At 43.7% G+C, this 19,888-nt stretch overlaps 6 protein-coding genes across 6 annotated transcripts; 3 read left to right on the top strand and 3 right to left on the bottom strand.

Moving 5' to 3' along the window:
* The first annotated feature begins 6,462 nt into the window (after window positions 1-6,462).
* LOC120453185 (putative cyclin-dependent serine/threonine-protein kinase DDB_G0272797/DDB_G0274007) lies at window positions 6,463-7,419 on the top strand. Its single transcript, XM_039637749.1, has 3 exons — window positions 6,463-6,580; window positions 6,687-7,166; window positions 7,236-7,419. The coding sequence occupies exons 1-3, from the start codon at window positions 6,495-6,497 to the stop codon at window positions 7,417-7,419; spliced, it is 750 nt and encodes a 249-aa protein (XP_039493683.1). The 5' UTR covers window positions 6,463-6,494.
* Window positions 7,420-8,375: 956 nt separating this feature from the next.
* On the top strand, window positions 8,376-11,809 carry LOC120452129. The gene is made up of 2 exons (XM_039636212.2): window positions 8,376-8,560; window positions 11,214-11,809. The coding sequence occupies exon 2, from the start codon at window positions 11,225-11,227 to the stop codon at window positions 11,720-11,722; it is 498 nt and encodes a 165-aa protein (XP_039492146.1). The 5' UTR covers window positions 8,376-8,560; window positions 11,214-11,224; the 3' UTR covers window positions 11,723-11,809.
* Window positions 11,810-14,131: 2,322 nt separating this feature from the next.
* LOC120452379 lies at window positions 14,132-15,776 on the top strand. Its single transcript, XM_039636572.1, has 2 exons — window positions 14,132-14,684; window positions 14,952-15,776. Exons 1-2 carry the CDS (start codon window positions 14,658-14,660, stop codon window positions 15,456-15,458), a joined length of 534 nt encoding a protein of 177 aa, XP_039492506.1. The 5' UTR covers window positions 14,132-14,657; the 3' UTR covers window positions 15,459-15,776.
* Window positions 15,777-16,119: 343 nt separating this feature from the next.
* LOC120452887 lies at window positions 16,120-16,614 on the bottom strand. The gene is made up of 2 exons (XM_039637343.1): window positions 16,548-16,614; window positions 16,120-16,458 (listed from the first exon to the last, which is right to left on the bottom strand). Exons 1-2 carry the CDS (start codon window positions 16,575-16,577, stop codon window positions 16,120-16,122), a joined length of 369 nt encoding a protein of 122 aa, XP_039493277.1. The 5' UTR covers window positions 16,578-16,614.
* A 115-nt stretch (window positions 16,615-16,729) lies between these two features.
* Window positions 16,730-17,513, bottom strand: LOC120453013. Its single transcript, XM_039637529.1, has 4 exons — window positions 17,454-17,513; window positions 17,229-17,384; window positions 16,997-17,170; window positions 16,730-16,934 (listed from the first exon to the last, which is right to left on the bottom strand). Exons 1-4 carry the CDS (start codon window positions 17,511-17,513, stop codon window positions 16,779-16,781), a joined length of 546 nt encoding a protein of 181 aa, XP_039493463.1. The 3' UTR covers window positions 16,730-16,778.
* Window positions 17,514-18,132: 619 nt separating this feature from the next.
* LOC120453536 (RNA polymerase II degradation factor 1) lies at window positions 18,133-19,244 on the bottom strand. The gene is made up of 2 exons (XM_039638287.1): window positions 19,215-19,244; window positions 18,133-19,143 (listed from the first exon to the last, which is right to left on the bottom strand). Exons 1-2 carry the CDS (start codon window positions 19,242-19,244, stop codon window positions 18,133-18,135), a joined length of 1,041 nt encoding a protein of 346 aa, XP_039494221.1.
* Window positions 19,245-19,888: the final 644 nt, after the last annotated feature.

Here is a 19,888-nt window from a genome sequence, read left to right as displayed (position 1 = left end):
CGTTTAAAGTATGAAGCACGTAGAAGAAAGCCTTTCCGACTGAAGTATCATTAATATCTAATATGATATATTAATCTATCATTAATATGCTAAAATGACAAGTTTGCACTAACACTAGCTGCGTAACGGGTATCTGATAGTCGAGTAACTAGACTATAGCTTGCTCTCTTCCTTTTTTTGTGGTCTGAAAGAACAACAACTGCAATTACATATATTAAATGCTCGTCCGCCCAGCAGAGTGCTTACCATTTGAGGGCGAAAGAGTTGAGGGATCCAAAAGGGGAAGCCACCATTAGACGGCACATAAGCCGCGCTTAAGTCCAACTAATTAGCCTAAATTTGTTGGCAGGCTAACAAACGCAGCCACCTGATAAGTGGGTAGAAAGTTTTCCAGGGTATGCCAAGTTCATGGCGCAATAAGGTCAGGAACTTTTAAGGCTGAACTAGAGTTTAGAGCTAAAAATCTAAGAATTCTAGAACTTAATATTACATAGAAATCATTAAGGTGCACAAAGGCATGGAACAAACAAACTGGACTTGCAACAGATACATAAGTCTACTTTCGGTGTCTCAGCACATATATTAAAGGCCTAGGTCAACAAATCAGTTACAGGGTATGCTCAGTTCGACATAGCTTCCACATGAAATGGCCGCCGCCATAAAGAGTTAACTGTGCTGCATTTACCGCTAAGCGGATGCACGACCACAAAACTTTTTTGGGGCTGCGGGTGGCAGCTGGCGAGTTGCAACGCGAATGCGTTTGGTAGTTTGCTAGTTGCTCGCTGGTGGGGCAGTTGTTGCAAGTGCCGCTAGTTGCCGGTGATGTTGCTAGTTGTTTGTTGCAAGTGACTGTTCTTGTTTTGGTGCTCAGGCACTTTATTAGCGAGCAGGCTAAAGCAGCGTGCAGTGCCATTATTTGATGTTATTTATGAGTTGCAGACGTTAAGACGCGAATTGCCACCTGCCACATGCCACACACCGGCACTCTCACCTGTTTTTGCCCCATAAGGTCTTCCGTGTTATTTTCATTGCGCGGCACAAGCTTCGCCCGGCAATTAGAGCAAGGTGTTTGGGATTCGTGGGAGGCCGCCTTCGTTAGGGAGAGTTCTTGCCACTTTTTGGGGCTGCCTGATGAGCTGCCATTTGGTCCTTGAGCGAAATCTAAATGTGCATTAAGCAGCAAACAAAATGGGCAACTTAGTTGGAATATTGCCCCGGATGGCTCGTTGGATTTCTTTCGATGCACAGAGAGAAACGATACAAAAGTGTAGCTCAACGAATGAATTAAATATTTTTTAAATTTATTTTGAAGTATATTTTATACTTTACTTTTGGCTTAAGTAATTATTTGGCAAGGAAATACTTTAGCAACTATAACTAACTATTGTTTTTCTTCGGTGTCCTTCGAATTCCACTGGGCTCCTTTAATTTTCCTCTGCAGCTGGCCAGGACTAAGTTTTTACAGCTGGCCGCTCGTGCATGTCGCCGGCGATCCTCGCCAGCTTCCAACTGCATCCAGTAGCAGTCGTCCAACGGCCAGCAGCGTCCTGCATCCTTCGTCCTGCATCCTGCAGCTTGGCAGATTTCGTGAATCTGGACTTGCTCCTGCCGCAGGCATAAATCACGTGCGGCGCGCACAAGAAACTTTTGATTTGTGAAATCAAAAGCCATTTGCTGTGCTGCAATCAGCACAAACATTGTATGCAGCACTGGCGGTGCAAACTTTTGCTTTTTGGCACTCGTCAGATATGGATGCCATCACCAGGAACAGGAACAGGAGCAGTTGCAGTAGCAGTAGCTGCAGCCGGAATCTTCGTCCTGCAACTTTTTCTTGTTGCGAAAGTTTTTAATAGTTTGTTGGCGCTTTCGCTGATTTGCTGCAAAGCAAAGCAAAGTTTCTTTTTTCCCACAGCTCTGGCATTTTGTCCAAGAAGCAGCTCTTAAAGTATGCTATGCATTGCCTGGGAATGCTAAATTTCAATGGACTCACTAATGAAGACTGGCTGTGCGTGGCTGCTTCTAATACGCAAGTAGTTGCACTCCAGCGCTCATGTTTTGTTCACATCTTTGTATGCATGATATAAAGTGTCCGATTTGTAGGTTAAAGGGGTATGCTAAGTGCATGTTGCAGCTTGCCACAGGTTGCAGCCTGCCTCAAAATAACAAATTGCTATAAAAACTAGAACATAAATATTGCCACACTCACTGCCAATAATAAATTCGGAAAATCAATAAAACAAAAAAGCAATATAAACTACTATTCCAATGGTAAAATGTATAAATAAATAAGAACACTATAAAAGCATGAACAAAGAGGCAAAACGTACGGATTTAAAATGTGTGTAAATTTGGCACATTTTAATGTAATCTTTTATTTTTCAATCTAGGATAAATCTCCAATTTAAATGGTATTTTCTTGTCTACAAGCGCCTTTCTGAGTGGAATACTTACTCGCTTTTGTTGGCCCGCTTTTCTACTATCTGCAAGTGGGTGCGACGTGTCCGCAATAATTTGGTCGCACTGCTGTGGAAAACTGGGCCTCGAACTCGGACAAAAATAAACGTATAAAAAGAAAGCGAATATGTGTCAGACGAGAATGGGGCAAGAAATGCGGGGATTTGTCACATTTTGTAGGCTGCAGCAGGAGCAGCAAAGAGGCGACTAAAATAATCAACTAAGCCAAGTGCGGCAACTGCGACAAAGTGTGCTGCAGCAAATGAAGAAAGTTTGCTGCCCGCTTTCACCGCATTTCCCTTTTCTCTGGCTTTCTCCGCTTCGAGGGGCTACATTGCGTAAAAGTCGTTGAAAAGTAGTTAAACTTCTGCATTTTTCACTGACATAATTCGCGAAAAGTGCGCCGGGCGTCGGGCTTCGGGCGCCTGAATCCTGAATCATATATCCAAGTGCTAGTAATAAATTCCCCCAGACATGCCACAAAGTCAGCCAAAGTTGCTAAACTCCTTTTTTATATGCGGATGTGCTCCACAGCATCCAAAGCTCCATTTCCATATGGCTGAGTAGAAATCAGTTGGAATAGAGACAGAAAAGCGCAATTGCAATGAGCGCATAATTTGTATGGCAAATTGCTTGGCGGATTGCAAGTGAACTTAAAGTGCAGTGATCTGCATATAAAGTTGTAAAGTTATAATATAATAATTATATATATACAATAGAAAATGAAATGCTTAGTGTTCTGGTATGCAAAATAAATTTGACTCATTTAAATAAGGATGTCAAAGCGGAAATTGGTGATTAAGTTAATACCATATTATTTACGTTTTTTTATAAAGCCCATTTGTGATGCCTTAAATAGGCCACTAGCACAACTCAAAGCGCTTGTGTCACGTGTCTACAAAAAAAACAGAATTTAATTTAAATGAAATTTAATTTATGAAAAAATGCATTTTGCAGCGTCAAAAACATATTTTTTGTCATCAATAACAAAAGTTAATTAGGAAAAAAAAGGGTGATTGCAAAAGAGCGTATGCATTTAAATTGGTAATTCATTTCTCTGTTGGCCCACGATTCTGACCTTCACCCAACATTGAGAACTCGATTAAAGCCGCAAGAATTCGCCATTGCAGTCGAGGGCCACGCCCACTTTCCCAGCCCGCCAAAAACAAAGAGGGGCGGCAGCGAACAAATAGCAACAACGTCTGGTTATGGCCAAGTTCAAGCCAATGTCTGGCGGCGTCTGGGGCACGTGCTGCCCAGATTCATCTCCGTCAGCGGAAGCCTCAACATCAGATTCAGCTTCAGCTTCAGATTCAGATTCGGCTCCATCTCAGCCATTTCTCTCCATTTAAACCTGGCCCAGGGGGCGGGAGGAGGGAGAGGAGGGAGTTGGAAAAAATTGTGAAAAATTTGTAACCGAGGCGTTTTGTTTGCTCTCGTTTGCTTTGGTCACGGATACCAGACTGCCAGTCAAGTCAAGTAAACATGATGTGCAGGGGGTCTAATTTTTTCCCCTTTTCCCTTTTTATTTTTTTTATATTTATATGTATTTTTTAACTTCTGGCAGCCAGTCAACCCAACAGGGGTTTTCCCTCGCTGTCTGTGAGCTATATGGTTGCACAATATTTTACATTTTCATGCATGACGCGTTTAATCACGTGATGCATATGATTTTTAGCCAGCCCAGGGGTTATGGGCACTAGAGTCTGGGATTTTTGGGGGAGGGGGTGGTGGCGCTCCTCATATATTCATGCATACAATTCCATCAGCATGAATTATGTTTTGCATACTTTCAGGCTGAGTTTGTGCGAGCTTTGCTTGTTTTGCGTTTAGGTCTTTGGCGCTGTCTGGCGCATTCTTGCAGCCCTTGATGCCCTCGGCAGTCGCCTTTCATCTCTCCCTGGGAGATCCTACTCGTCAGAGGGTTTTTCTGGATTCTGGCCCCTCTTTTCTTTTTTTTCCACACTTTTCGGTGGTGTGGGCCCACTCAAAAGTTGTGGATTAGAGCGTGTAATTTTACTAAAAAGCGCCAACGAGCCGCACTTCACACACATGCGAGCAGTTGGGTTTGTCAGACTAGGAGCGCTTAAAAGTTATTTTCTTTAAATATTTATAAATTCATTTAGAACGTGCTTATTCAGTAGCAATCAAGGATTACAAGTTTAAATAAATATATTATATATTAAATTGCTTAGAAACCATAAGGAAACCTATTTTGACTCCTATTTTCCTTACCTCTGCTGTGCGGCTGCAAAGGGGGGGATTCCCCCGCGTGAGCGCTTGTTGCCATATTTTAAGTGTTTTCTGGTTTTTCGGCCACGTTGCACGGCGCTTTTAATTCCTCTGGCGGCGCTCGCCTGTAATTTATGTGCTTAACTTTCACACTCGGCTGGCTAAAACAGTCACCGAAAAATCGTCATAAAAATAGAAAATAGAAAATATATATGAACACTCTCGCACTCGGCCATTTCACACTTTTGCGCCTTTCGGCCGAAAAGCGATGGAAAATGAAAGCGAAGCCACAAGGACAGCGGCCAAATGCGGAGGAGACCGAATACATTCCAGTGAATATTTATGAGCAACCAAAGTAGCATTTGTGCTTTACATTCCGACTTTATTGTGGCCAGCGTTGCTGAAGTCCTGTCAGTTGTTGTTGTTGTTGCTGTTGTGAGCAACAGTCCCGTCCATCGTGAAAATTCAGGGCGCCCTTTGTTGCTGCTTTTGAGCAACACTGAAGAAAATATATCAAATTTAATATAATAGTAATAACTCTTAGGAATAGGAGCAGTTACTAAAGTTCTAGCAACTATGATTGGAGCATCGGTTTAGGTTGTTATAAATCAAACACTTCATTAATCAATTAAGCTGTTTTAATTATTATGAGTTTACTTGATACTCCCATGTAATTAAGTTATTTTTACCGTGTAATGTGGGCACTGCTCTTGTCGCTGCTGCCGTCCTCATCGCTGTCAGCTTTTCCGACTCTGATGAGTTTATGCTTGGGGCACATATTACTTTATTCCAGAGTGTGCCTAGCCCCCGGGCCACGCCCCCCGCCCCTGCGGTTTCGGCGCACCAACACAGACACATGCACACAGTCGGCCATTCATGACTGTCATGAGTTTTCCGCAATTGATGGTCTAATTATGCCGCCAACACTAAATTTCATGACTTTGCTGGTCGACGAAGGCCGCCGATGATGAGGAGGAGGGGGCGGGGGAGGGGGAGGGGAAATTCCGAGAAGGGGAATTGTAATTTAATGGAAAAACATTTTGCCACACATCCAGGGAGAGCGGAAAATGGGAGCTGAAGCCAAGGGCCACTTTACAGTTTGACAGCCACTGCCAGACGGTTGACATTTTAGCTCGGATTTATGGGCAGCTCTTTGAAATGCCTCGTGTGTTAATGCAACAGTTTGAGATGCGTGGTTTTATGGATTTGAGTTTAAGAGCTCTTTACGTTGAGAATCGCATCATCATATAACTTATGTAGGCATTAACACAAGCTGAAAGGGTGCTTATAATATAAAACATATTGTTTAATAAAGAATTTTGTGGCAAATGTAGTTAATCTTTTGGCAAATAAGTAGTAATTTATTTAGCGAAATAATTGTTTTATTACTTACTACATTTTTCTAATTTACTGATTAGTTACCATTAGATTTTTTATATTTTATTTGATTAAGCCAATTAGCTAGTCATATTTTTTGCAGTCGAGTAATTGGGATCCACTCAATCGAGATCTGCAAAGCCGAGCTGGTAATTATCATACCGAAACCAATGGGGCACATCAAAATGTTCACACTTCATAATATTTGCATATTAATGTGCATGTATAATTAGCTTCAAAATAATTAATGCCCGAGAACAAGAAACCTAATCGAATGCCATGGCAAATGCAAACGCAAAGTCAAAGGCAAGCATCTCCTAATGAGAATCCATGGCATCGGAGAATATTTGATGTGTGAAGTTAGTTAGCCGGAGTTAGTTCTCGCCGTTAGCTTCGAGTGGAAGGTCTCTGGCACTAATAAGTCTTTAAATATGTATCCAAATTGGCTGGTTCTGCTCCACTTGCCGCTGGTTTGTTTGGGAGTTGGTTCGCAAATATTTGCACAGCCGCTGACAAAGTAGGTCGTGTGGATGTGCTGCAATGAATCTCGCCCCGTGAGGCAGGCAGTGGGTGGGTGGTGGTGGTTAGCGGGTCAATCTATTGAGCAAACTATTTGCTTACAGGCACCACAACACCGGCAGCAGCATCCTGAGCATCAATCGGGCGGAGGGACAGAAGATTGAGCAAGCCGCGCTCTTGCAGCATCTGCAACAAATCACGGGCAGCGAAGCGTTGGCGCCATTGTTGCACGAGTTACTCGGCCAAACTGTGCCAAATTGGCAGCAGCCACAACAGCAGCAAAAGCAGCAGCAACTCTACCAACAACAGCAACCAAAACAGCAGCAACAACAGGCCACAAATCAACCGCAACGAGAACAGAGGCAACACTTTTTTGTTTATGAAAATGCCGCGGGTCAACCACCTCAAATATTGGCCGGGTTCAATGGCGTCAATGTGCAACCTGAACAACCAGGCCTGCAACTGCGCCTCCAGCCAAAGCCAATTCAGACGGCACAACAATACGGAGGAGTCGGGCCAAAAGTCGTTAAGGCGCCACCAGCAGCAGCAGCCGTTTGGGCGCCACGAGTCGAGAGCCACCCGCCGTAAGTAAACACTGAAAACTACCAACTTATATAATCCATTATTTGCATTAAACAATGCATTTTAATTAGCCCATCCCCGTCTGCGGCAACTGCAGCGCCAGCAAGTTGCCAACTCAGCAGCAATCCATCGGAAATTGCCGCTGCTGCCAGCAGCCTCACTGCCACGCCCCCTGCGCTGTGTCCGCCTTCTGCGGGTGGCCAGAAGACGATCCCCTTGCTCAGTGCCACGGCGCTCAAGGCGACAGCTGGTTAAGTTTTTAATTAAATCGCTGGCATAATTAATAAAGATGCGCATAGAGAGGCGGGCAAGTGTTGCATACTTTTGGGCCGGCCGATCGCATGGCTGTATTGGTGGCCGTGCATGTGGGTGTGGGGGTGTGTGTGTGTGTGCACTCAATTTTCATCTATATGACAGCAGCAGCTGTCAGTTTCTGCAATGTGAATCTCTTTTTTTTGTTAATAACTTTATAAAATTCATGGATATTGATATTGGAAAACCTTGAGTCAACATTCTGTAAACGGAAGAGCTACATGTATTTAATGTTGAACTAACTTTACTAGATTTTTCTAGACCGTTTCTGTCTTAATTCGTAACCCGATTTAGTTATCACCTCTGAAGCCCAGAAGCATCTCGAACAATACCCGGCCTACCATCTCCTTTGCCCACCAGGACTCGTTTCGAGCTGTCACCGAACTCAGCATAAAAGTAAAACATGCAACTAAAAACAATTTCTAAAAATATATGTGCACGTACACACGAACATAAAACATGCAACACGAAAAAACCGCACAAAACACTTCATGTTGAGTGCGACTCGCAAATTGTAGGGCGTCTGTGTGAGTGAACTGCACCACCAACACCACCGGCACCACCGCAGAAAAGAAGCAAAATAATAAATAAAAATCCGCAAAATGTATGTGTGTGTGTTCAGTCTGCGGCGGAGTGTTTTTCGCAAGTGTTTGAGCGGGAAAATGAAAGTGCTTAAGTGTCGCCCATTGTTTGTCCTGTCAACGTAGCAGGCAGCTGCTTCTGCATTTGCATTGGCCGCAAGGAGTTGATGACCGGAATAGATGGGATTGGATGGGATGGGATCGAAAGGATCCTTGGGACATTCCCTGCTATCGAAACCTGTTAAATACTTGCCTTAACAGAAAAGTATAACCCATAAAAGTTACGCTCAAGTTACAATATATTTGGGTACATTCGGAGCAATCTTTTCGGTAGCAGTCGAAAACAATTCTAAGCATATCTAGTTTAAAAATGTGTATTTGGTAGTATCGAAGAAAGTCTTTCAAATTCTAAGTTCGCAGTACGTCGTGGCAATCAAAACTGAAATTGGATTGGATGTGAATGTGAATACACAGTGGCTCCGACTCTCTGACGTCTTGCAGATGTGAGTAAACTGGCATGGGGATGACTCCTTTGTTGTCATCGGCACTTTGCTACACATTTTATGGAGCTCCATTCGGAGGCTCTAATTTCGTGCGCGCATAATCAGGGAGCGTGGCTAATTAAATTCTAAACATTCGCCGGCATGAGCGCACTAAAAAATGTTTTATATGACTAGAGTCTCGAACCCTCTTTCACCCTTTCTCCCCTTGAAATCTCACCCCATCTCATACCATTCCATACCATACCATCCCATTCCAAGCCAGCCTTCATTCCAATCTCGAGCTGGTGCTTTGTAATTGCAGATCCCGGACTTTGTACACGCCCCTATGCAAATGGCACAAAGCTGATGCTGCTGTTGTTGCTGCCATTACACTGGAAGAAACTCCAAAAATAAGCTGCAACATTGAATGTAAAATACCCATCGCAAATGCCCGTTTTCTGATGGTTTCAGTACTGCAGTTTCAGTTTCCTTTGCATGGATACTAGATACTTTATTTCAAAGTGGCTGTAATTTTCTCCCACTTCTTTTCTTCCAGTGCTGATGCTGCTGCTCCTGCTCCGTGCTGTTCTCTTTGTGCCCATCTGCAACCTCATCTCATCTCGCGCTGACGGCTTTTGAACTGCCTTCGCTTGTTGTCGTTGTCGTTGTCGTTGTCGTACTCTAAATTAACCGTTTCGTTACGTCAGCGCTGTCTTTTGTGCGTTGACAGAAGCGATTGTTGTTGCTGCCGCTGCTGCTCCTGTAGCGAGTCCTGTAGCGAAGTCCTGTAGCAGAGTCCTGTTTAGTTGCAAGTTTGTATGAGGCAGCCGTGCGTGCCCGGTCGCCTGGCAATTGGAGCAATCAGCCAGCTCAACTCAGCCCAGCTCTCCAGCTTTTTGGCCCATTTGCAGCTCCAGACAACCTAACCCCAATCCCAATCCCTATCCCCTATCCCCTTCCCTATCCCATACCCAAGCCCAATGGCAGTGCCCCAGCACTCGGCACTCAGTGCAGCTCGGAGACAGTTGGCTTTGTCTTGTCAGCTGGGTCCTGGCACTGTCCTGATTGGCATTCACAATTAGCGAGTGGGTAAATAGAGAGATGCTGCAAGAATGTTCCAAGTCCGGGTGCTAAAAATAAACAAAAGCTACTTTTGGGGATCGCGACTGCTAGAGCATCTCTGAATCATACCTCTTAACATCACTATAGGGCTTTAGTTAAGCGTATTTACTCTTATCTCAAGGTGCTATTAGTCCTCTTGGTGATTATGGCATCCATGCCTCATTTGAGTTATCCATCAATTACATGTTGCACATATACCATTGATCATCTTAACCCTATTATGCTCTTGATAGATGTACGAGTCAGTGCAAATCCACACTCTGCAATCCTAAAACACAAAGCCAAACCTTTGGACCCACTTTCCAAAATGTTCACCTGAAATGCCTAAAAGTATGCAAGCAATAGAGCTCACACATACATGGAACACCACTGAAAAGAGAGAGAATGTGTGTGCGTGTTTGTTTGGCAGTGCAATAATGTGCTCTTAATTTGCTATGCGTGTGTGATTAATGATCCATGCATAACGATAACTTTGACTCATTACACCTGCTGATTTATCGCTGTCAACGGGTGGTCCACAATGTCACCCAACTTCGCCCCCACCACCACAACCCTCCCTCCCCCCTTTTTTCCACAATTAAAAACACACACAATGCAGTACAGGCACATGAAAATGAATTCTGAATTTTGATTCGGCCACTTTCGCTTAATCATTTCGCAATTAGCCGGCATTGTTAGGGCATTTGCATTGATTTATTGACGATGTCGCCAAGATTGCGCTGCTTTCAATTTTCCCTATTGGCATTTTTTTAATTTTCCCATTTTCCATGTCAGTTAATTTTCCACTACAGTTCGCCAGCATGGAAAATGCACAATTAATTATGCTTAATGCTTGTTTTTGCCTCCATTGACTTTTTCGCTTTTCCCCATTTTCTTTCTTCTCTACTTGTATATTCCCACTTCGCTGGCCTTTGGAAAGTGTGAAGATTCAGCGGTATCAATGGAAATTGAAGTAATTAATGGGCGTGGCACTTGTACCGCCTGCACTAATGACCCATATTATGAGGTTATAACTTCAGTCCACTTGTCCGTCTGTCTGCCTGTCCGTGTGTCTCTGTGTTTTCGCGATTCCCGGTGCATTTGTGATGACATTTCGAATGGGTTAAGTAATTGCAAAAGGCTTCGATGAGTCGCCGAAACCCAAACACTGAGGAACGTGCAACACTCGTCTGCGAAGGCTGATGAACTGCAGTTAATTGAAGTCTATTTGGGTTGATGGATGGTCTTAATTAGGGTATTGGGTAGGCAAACGAGCCTCCATCCGCTTAGCCAGGCCCAAAGAAGCGGGCCAGCTGGAATTTGGCAAGATCGGACTGGAAGATTGCCTTCAAGTCGTGTTGAAATTATAAGGGGGTGTGAAAACATGGTTTTCAGAAAATATATATGAATAATTCCATAGCCATTAGTATTATGAATCTTGCTTTCAGTAAATCCTTGCTTTCAGTAAATGCTTGCTTTCAGTAAATGCTTGCTTTTAGTAAATGCTTGCTTTCAGTAAATGCTTGCTGGTAATTATACGTATTTATGATATTGTTTTGGTTTTCCCCTCCAGATTGATTTGAAATGACCCTTGTGGAAGTGAGCGTCCGCCAAGGAGCTGCGTTTTTGGCCCTGTACGTGCTGCTCCTGGCCGCCCTAGTCCGTCCCCAGATGAACTTCAGCATATTCGTGGACTCGTTCTTCCTGCAGGTCAAGCACTCGGCGGTAATGGTGCTGAGCTATCGGTTTGATTCCTACATGGCAGTGGCCGCCGCACCACTCAGTGCCGTTACGGTGTTTGCCCTCTCCAAGTGGAACGAGCGCTGCGAGAATCCCTCCTCCAAGAAGCTGATGATCACGGGCGTGGCATGCTTGTATGTCCTGGTGCTGGTGGCCAATATCCTGGCCAATGGCATAGTGGTGCAGCAGGCGCTCATCCGCTTCGACCAGTGTCCTTATCGGGCGTGGTATATGTACGGCCAGATGGCCATGTCCTTCATCAAGTCTTCAATCGCGGATGTCCAAGAACTTTTCAGCGGTCGACCTCGCCGTCGACCTCGACTTGTATATCGTTTGCATTAGTTACAGTCAAAAAAATGATTGAAACTGTCTTCCATTTCTAAGTATTTAAATATATGAAAGGAAATATATGAGTTAAGGAAACCGTAATTGCTTCAAGGTGAATTAAATTATTGTGAGCGGTGATTACTCATCGGCCACTGTGACTTCAGCTGGACATGAACAGGAAAACAATGAACCCAAAGTTCAAGTCTGTCTGAGGTTTCCATTTGACCAAATGCTGGTGATTGGATTGTGGGTGTTGCACGATGGGTGGTGTATGGATGCTGGGACTGCTGGGGTTGCTGGGTGGTTGGGTGGTTGGGTCGATGGTAAATGATGTGCACAGTTTGTTGCGGTCGAGTTGCATATTAGATTTAATGCGATTTGCATTCGCCGCTGCCTGCATCGATAATGATGCGCTGCCCCAGGCGACACTTGGCTGTTTGGATTGGTTTGGTTGCGTTAGGTTTGGTTTGGTTTGGCTCGCCAGTAGGGACAGGGATTGAGTCATAGGAGTCTGGGGCGGCAGGCAACGTTTGTCTAGGAAACCGCAGAGGCGGCGTAGAATCCTTCGGTTTTCGAGGGACGGCGGGAGGTGGGTGCAACAAGAGGGCGTGTCTGGCGAGTAAGTAATTTTGTGGTTGTATTCCGGGGCACGTTGCTTTGAGGCTTCCAACTCGATCGGCGTTGTGGCGTGTGCTTTTGGCAAATAGTTAAGCGCAAACAGAGGCCGCCGCCCCCTCAAAAGGCCCACGGCTGGAATCCGGGCTCGGATAACAGAAATTTTATGCTGGGCTTGAGCAAAAGTATATGCTATACGTTTCAGACTCCGACGCAAATTCGCAAACAAATTGTTTCGCATATAATTCGGAATAACAAAAAAAATATTCATTGTTTTCTCTGCCGCACGAAAACATGTCTTTGATCTCCAAAACATGTGCGCAAAATGACAAAACAAAAAATAAAAATACAGAATTAAAAACGGGCCAGTTTACACACAAAAGGGAAAACAAAATGTTACCAAAAAGTATAAAAAAATCGTTGTGATTATGCATATGCAAAATAAAAATCGCAAGCAAATTAAACGAAACGAAATGTAAGTGCTTAAAACAAAGCTAAATGAGTTCTGACTTTGCCAGGGGCATTAAATATTTCCCCATAAAAACAAAAAAATGCGAGAAATGCTGAAACTCGAAAGCGGTTTTCCCCGAGACACTAAAACTTATTTATGCCTTCGTTTTGATCGAGGGGGTGGCCTGCTGTCTCTTTCTGGCCCCCCTCTTCCCTCTCTTTCTAGAGTCACGAGCGTGTGCGCTTGACATTCCCACCCAAAACATTTAAAACATCGGAACCTGCTAATTTATTTTTGAACTCCCACCAACTGTAAACAAACTGTGGTTAAACCCCATCGGCCATCGCATCTAAGCCTAAAATATGTAGAATGATATGTCTACGATTTCGTCAGTTTTGGTGAAATTCGGTTTATTCCCAGAAGTCGCTTACCATTATTCATTTATGGATATAAAATGTACAAAAATAGAAATGGAAATTTTACCTTCGCTTACTCACGTTATTCAAAAATAGTCAAGGCAAACAGGAACTGCTAAAACTTGTATGAGTTTTGGTTAATTTAAATCACTTCCATTGCCTCTTAAACTGTTTCGTTACTTAGGTTGATTTATTAAATATATTAAATATATCATAAATACTCTTGTAAGCCCACAAAATTAGCATTAATTACGCGTATTCCTAAAGAATTCATTGAAGAGGTCATAAATTTGTTACTACAACAGAAGTTGTCAAGTAATAAAGCTAAGTGAATGCCAAAAGTTGATTCAACCCATCATATCTGGTCCTAAAATGTAGATACTGGGTATCAAGTGAAGGAGCTTATCTCTTAAAAGCTTAAACATGGGCTAGATTTTCCTAACTCTTATCTTAAGTGATCGTAAAAAGCCGCCAATTAAAAGAGCTCACTCTAAAGTGTGCTCTAATTTCTTTTTATTTTATTTGCAGACTGAGGAGAGCTACCAGTTTGCATTAAGATATTATCTCGAAACCGAAGTTCAGCTTTCAAATCCCAGTGCCTGGGATTTTCCCGATGGAATGTGACGAGATGTTATTGAACTGCCGCAGGATTATCAGTACTTTAAGTGACAGCTGGGTGACAAAATTTGAAATGTCAGATCAATGCGAGGCAATAAAAAGCCATGATTGATGTGCCAATTTGTAATTTGTTAATTAACATATACCCGCCCCGCCTCAATTATCGCTGACCACACAAGCGCCCAAGTTCAGTGGTACAAAGCGAGTGCAATTAATATTTTTATTACGTATCATTTGGATTAATTGCCGTGCACATACCATGAATCATCCCATCAAATGTGTGTCAACGCGTGCGCGTCTCATAGTCGAGAGCATCCCGGCCAGAATCGCATTTGCATTTCTTTTGTATTTGACTCCCTGACGCCACAAACCCGATCTCCGGCTTCCCTCAGGTGTTCCTGACCTGTGCTCCTCGCCTCAACGTGTGTCACTCACTCCGCGAACCTCAGCAACTCAATCTGAATCTCAACATCGGCATCACCATCGGCATCAGCATCAGATTCAGATACATCTCGGCTCAGTTGGAAATCAAAGTTTGGAAACCGGATTTGCATGCCAATAAAGCCGAGGCTGCCAAACAAAACAAAACAAAACAATTCGAACGAACTGAAATCAAATGAAATTCTTTCGGCTTTCGCCTGGCTTTTGCTTTAAATACAAAATCGCTCGGCTCAGAACATTAGACTGGTTTAAGAGCTCGAATTAAGCGTACTGACGCGGAATAAAGTCAGACGTCAGCTGAAATCACATAAAGATCGCCCAGCAAGTGTGAACAACCAACAGTGTGCTAAAATTAAATTTATTTCAATTATATAAACTCAGTTTTTGCGTTAAAACTCGTACATTTCCAATGGCTTTCAAGTACAATACACAAATGGTAAGCATGCTTAAATTATATTTTGGGTAAATAAAAATGTTATATCTTTATTTCCATTTGCCAATTGGTATTAAAAGAATGAGAAACAATTGAAAATGTTGGGTTTTCAAAAAAAAGAATATATTACCCATAAATCTGTATTATTTTTTTGTGAGTCTGATTTGAAATGTGTTTCGATTATATTTCAATTAACACGGCAATGAAAGCTATCTAATAAAAAACAAAAAATTAACAATATGCCATTATATATATTTCCCTTTAATTCAGATCCTGCTGAGCTGCAGCTTGGCTGTGCTCTTCGGCTGCTCGGAAGCCCTACCTCGATACAGTAGAACCAAGGACCTGGGAACATCCGCCAGCGCCCCCAGCTTCGCCTATGCCCCTAGGCCACAGGAACCGATGACCCTCACTGGGAACTACAACCTCATCATGCCCGACTACTACGATCACCATCCGGCGGAGTCCATGCAGCTGCAGAACTTTGCCAACTTCTACGATGCCCAAATGAGTCCCGACTCCGATCTGGGAATGGAGGAGTCCCAGTTCCTGAGTCACACACCCGTGCGGGCACCTCAGCCCTTGACGCTCGAGGAGAAGCGGGCTCGCCAGCAGGTGCCCCACGTGGACATCAACCGGGAGAAGAAGGCACTGCTCAAGCTGAAGAAGGGCAGCACCAAGCCCAGAGGAGCCGATCACCAGGAGTGGGACCAGTTCGACTACGATCTGTACAGCCTGAATCCCGGCGATAGCAAGAAGTACAACTACGATGCCTAGATGGATTCGCTTCCCATCTAAATCGACTGTTCATGTATATGTTTATGTTTTTGTTTTCCGTTGGTTTAAGCTCACAAATAAATTATTTATTTATTGTTAACTGCAATCAATTTTTCGTCATTCTGATCGGAATGTTGTTTTGGCCACTTTTTGCTGATGCCATCTAATTCCATATAATTGGCAAAAATCCATTAACATTCACTTTATCACCGAAAACAGACCAAATGGGGCGAGTAAAAACAGGGATGACACGATTCTGGGTATTTTTAGGCAGGTAACTAGATTAATTGGAATTAAATTCCATGGCTTCAACATAACACATTTAAACGATCCATGGATGCATATCGAAACAGTATATGTACTTAAAAATAAAAAAACAGGTAATTAAGTTTGGAATCGTGGAATAACCTAAATATTGAAAGTTAAAATAAACGTTTCCTTAATGGGAAACAAAGTTGCTATAGCCATGAGTCAGTTAGAAATTAATTATCTTGATTTTGTGTATAAACACAAAGTCAATTTAGGTTCACCGTAAATGCTTTGTTTTTATGTGTGTTTTGAGCAATCAATAATACCATTTAAGGAATGTGATATGTATGTACTTTACTTTAAGCAGACTTTTATTGAATATTAGTTTTTTGTCAACTAAGCAAACTACACTTTATTGTTGATCCAGGAGAATCCGCTTGAGTTCCTCTATCCGATCCGGCGATGGCTCAAAGAACGAGCTGTCCACCTGGACTTCCTGGTGCTTGTAAATGCGACGCGGCCGGGGGCGATTGGCATGGTAGGTGGTCAGAGCAGCGGAGTGATCCGCCGCCTCCACGTTTCCGCAGCCCTGGAGCGGATGCCCTGGGTAGACACGTGGCTTCAAGCGATGCTTCCTGGGGGGAGTGATCAGTCGGATTTCCTGGAGCTGCTCACCCGTGGGCTGGTCATAAAGGTAACCATCGTCGGCACAAGCCCACACCAAGTTCAGTGTCACTCCGAGCATCATCACCTAGCGGGGTTAAGCGTTTGACGTCATCGTTGGGAAAACGAGTTATGTGATATGCGATATTCCGATTCTCAATTTGTGATCTGTATTACCACAAAAGTTAGCAGCAAAGTCGTCTTCATGGTTTTCCGTATACGATTCTTAGTATGTCTCGTCGCTTCGGACTCACAAAACTGACTGACTTGAAGAAGCTGGTTTTTAGAACCTATTATGCAATTATGCTAACGCTCATGACATAATTAAATCGGTGAGCGAGAGAGAAAAACCACAATAATGATGTAAAATCTTTATATAATTTTAGAAATTTATAAATTTTGATTTAATTATGATATAGTGGCATATATGTGGACAGTGGCCCGTTCTATTGAGTTCGTGTACCATTTGCTGTTGAAACCGTAATCCCCCGGTGGAAGTGGAAGGCTATTGGTGAAGTGCTCACTTAGAAACTGGGCGGGAAGTCTATCTATGAAGACGTCGTGCTGCAAAGATGTGATTGTATAACATTTAGAAGTAATCACATTAACAATTCACATTAACCCACATCATAGGGACACTTGTGGTTGGCGTTTGTGTAGTTTGTGGTAATGTCCTCGAAAAGTCGGAGCATTGGATTTGCCAAGTTCTTCTTGGATGCCATGTATTTGCAAACATCGATGTCGGCGGCTATGGTTATGGGCATGTAGGACAGAAATCTTCTCAAAATTTGAAGTTTTGCCTAAATCAAATTAAATACTTAGTGTAAAGTATTCTAAAAGCCAACTTTGTATACATACCGATGCGTTTGTAATGGGCACTTGGTGCAGACTGGCCTTGAGTGATATGTACTTATAGGTCCGATTGACGGATTTTATGAAACAGTAGTCGAAGTCCAGAAAGGCCGTGTCCTTTGCATGGCACTTAATATTTGTAAACTCCAACTTGGAGGCGTTCTGGGGATAGAAACAAAGGACTCTGCAACTTTAGAATGTTAGATCCTCGATTTTTTTTTGTATCCTTACTGCCATTATATTTCCAATAAATATAACTAGCGAAAACAATATTGCTGCCCTCAAGTACATTTGTGTTCTTCAACAAGTCAACGCTGACTAACAAATGTGTTTCGGAAGTAAAAAATTCAATAATTACAAACTAGTGATTTTATTGATGTGGAACCATTTAATTACTATCAAATATATCGAATAGTATGCGCCATTAAATTATATATAAATGTAAGTGAAATTTTAATTGCTACCGGAAATATTTGAGCGATTTTTCGCTATTTATATATCTATGTTGATAAATTTAAATGTAACATTTCTGTTTGCAGTTTCGCGCAAAGATTTGCATCTATGCTATGTCACATCGACCCCATTTCTCGCTGTGTAATAAATTTAGCTAATTAGCATTTGATGGCTCGACCATATGCAATCCCACTATAAAATATCACCATCACCATTGACCAGCTCATTGAGCAACATGCAACAGGTTGTGCGATTAACATATTGACTTAATCGAATGTGTTTTCCATATATGCCTACTTTTGGGCTTGCCAAATTAATCACCCGAAATGGTTGGCATGTGTGACATAAACTTTAAACAGTGATCGCTTTATTTATAACAAACAACGAACATGACAACTAGGAGGCATAACAACTAATAAATTCGATTTGAAATTCGGTGAGTGATTAGAGAGGGCACTTAGTTGTAAGGATATCTGGAGAGGACCTGCTCCTTGCGCTCGAAAGTTCGTCGATTCTTTGGTCGCAACTGACCCTGACTATTGACAGCAGCTCCAGCTGGCACATAGATCACCTGGCTCTTGTAGCAGCCCTCCACCCGAGGCTGTGTGCTGGCTCGCACCGTCTGCAGCACCCGCTGGTGGCTGTCGTCCACCTCGCCGGGATTGAGCTCCTTCTGCTGGCAGGAGCCACCGCCCGGGCAGCTGGTCACGAACCTCTGGTACTCTCTGCTGTCACCGGGCGAGCTCTGCTTGTAGTCATAGGAGTCCAAGGAGGAGCTCTGCGACTGACCCACCTGGTCACCCACTCGAGTTTGTGGTGGCGCAGAACCGGTGGCCTGCAGCAGCTGAGCCTGCACCTCATTGGGCGCCACACCAGAGCCGTGTCCTGCATCGAGGACCTGTTGCCCGGAGCCGGTCGTCACTGGGGCGTAGGGGAACGGATTGCCGAAGAACAGTTTCTGGGCAGGCTGCTGAGGTGGCAGATAGCTTGCAGGTGGCTGGGCAGCTGGCTGTTGCTGTTGGGGGAAGTAAGTGGAAGTCTGGGCCTGGGGCTGTACAGGTTGCAGTGGTTGCAGGGGCTGCGATTGCTGCTGCAGGTGAGGTGGTCCATAGCTGGTCAGGGGCTGGGCAGGAGCAGCGGGAGCTGCAGGCGGCAAGGACACGGTGCCAGTCTGGTAGTTAGTACTGACCAGCAGGGGATTTTGGTAGCTGGAGGTGTGCAATTGCTGGCGAGGAGCCTGAGGCTGGTACTGCGGCACCTGTCGCGGCTGGAAGACCGGCACCACAAGCGTCTGATGATCCTCATAGATGGCCGGTGCCCGTTGGGTTTCCAAGCCGTAGGTGCGACCCAAAGTCTGCACCACGAACTTGGTGGCTTGAGGCTGCGGCGTTTGTTGATAGTGGGATTCCCCCACGAACGGAGTGGGTGGATGGTGGTAGTGATAGTCCTGACAGCTAACCAAAGCCAGCTGTGGGTTAAAGAAGAAATCCACCTTAGAGGTATATCCTTTGGCTCAGTCAAGTTGACTGCTTAACCCACCGTCGAGATTAACAGCCATAGGGAGGGCATCTTGCTCGCTTTTCTTGTTGGACACTCGCCGCGTTGTGAACTCTTCGCCGGTTGGCAGCTAAATGAACTTCAGCAGGGCAGCTACCCGCCATGCCAATCCAATCCGCCAGAAGATCACACTTCGAAAACGGGTTTTGGCCTAAACTGAGATGGTGTTGCTGCGACTGTCAGATGGCTCTGATTCGTTGTAACAGTTCGAGCTGCGAACACACATTTCATAATTTCTTTTCCATTTATTGTCTTTGTGGCGTTTATTTCTTATTTGTTTACCATTTCCCCGCCACAACACTCGAATGATGCTTGCGGCATCATTTGACTATCACTCACGCAAATTTTGTCGTAATTAAAGTGCCAGCTCTGCTGCTCTGCCTGCTCTTCATTGTCTACCTGCATTTCTCCGCGCACTTGAAAAAAATTAAGCCAGTTTTATAAAAACTTAAGGCAATTAAGAAAACATAGGGTAAAATCAAAATATTTTGTCATTTTATATAAATGTTATAATATAAAACTTGGCTGTAATAGAGTTAACAAAAACTTTATTGCTTTGGGGTTTTATGGTAATTTCTAGTCCAAGGAAATATACCAAAATATTTTTTATAGTGCTGAGGGCCGTGAAAATGGTTTCGGCCTTTCCGCTTTTAGCC

This window comes from Drosophila santomea, chromosome 3R (assembly GCF_016746245.2).
Source record: "Drosophila santomea strain STO CAGO 1482 chromosome 3R, Prin_Dsan_1.1, whole genome shotgun sequence".
NCBI classification, from domain to species: domain Eukaryota; kingdom Metazoa; phylum Arthropoda; class Insecta; order Diptera; family Drosophilidae; genus Drosophila; species Drosophila santomea.
The sequence above is the reverse complement of the archived record's forward strand: the minus strand, read 5'-3'. Positions and strand labels throughout refer to the sequence as shown.

Bases quoted from the DNA above. Each gene is read 5' to 3' on its own strand.
- LOC120453185 (XM_039637749.1), top strand. From the start codon at position 6,495: ATGTATCCAAATTGGCTGGTTCTGCTCCACTTGCCGCTGGTTTGTTTG. The intron at 6,581-6,686 runs GTAGGTCGTGTG...ATTTGCTTACAG, and splicing joins TTTGCACAGCCGCTGACAAA to GCACCACAACACCGGCAGCA. The intron at 7,167-7,235 runs GTAAGTAAACAC...CATTTTAATTAG, and splicing joins CGAGTCGAGAGCCACCCGCC to CCCATCCCCGTCTGCGGCAA.
- LOC120452129 (XM_039636212.2), top strand. From the start codon at position 11,225: ATGACCCTTGTGGAAGTGAGCGTCCGCCAAGGAGCTGCGTTTTTGGCC.
- LOC120452379 (XM_039636572.1), top strand. From the start codon at position 14,658: ATGGCTTTCAAGTACAATACACAAATG. The intron at 14,685-14,951 runs GTAAGCATGCTT...CCTTTAATTCAG, and splicing joins TCAAGTACAATACACAAATG to ATCCTGCTGAGCTGCAGCTT.
- LOC120452887 (XM_039637343.1), bottom strand. From the start codon at position 16,577: ATGAAGACGACTTTGCTGCTAACTTTTGTG. The intron at 16,459-16,547 runs GTAATACAGATC...TAACCCCGCTAG, and splicing joins CTTTGCTGCTAACTTTTGTG to GTGATGATGCTCGGAGTGAC.
- LOC120453013 (XM_039637529.1), bottom strand. From the start codon at position 17,513: ATGTACTTGAGGGCAGCAATATTGTTTTCGCTAGTTATATTTATTGGA. The intron at 17,171-17,228 runs GTATGTATACAA...AATTTGATTTAG, and splicing joins TGCCCATTACAAACGCATCG to GCAAAACTTCAAATTTTGAG. The intron at 16,935-16,996 runs GTGGGTTAATGT...ACATCTTTGCAG, and splicing joins ACCACAAGTGTCCCTATGAT to CACGACGTCTTCATAGATAG.
- LOC120453536 (XM_039638287.1), bottom strand. From the start codon at position 19,244: ATGCCCTCCCTATGGCTGTTAATCTCGACG. The intron at 19,144-19,214 runs GTGGGTTAAGCA...TTTAACCCACAG, and splicing joins TATGGCTGTTAATCTCGACG to CTGGCTTTGGTTAGCTGTCA.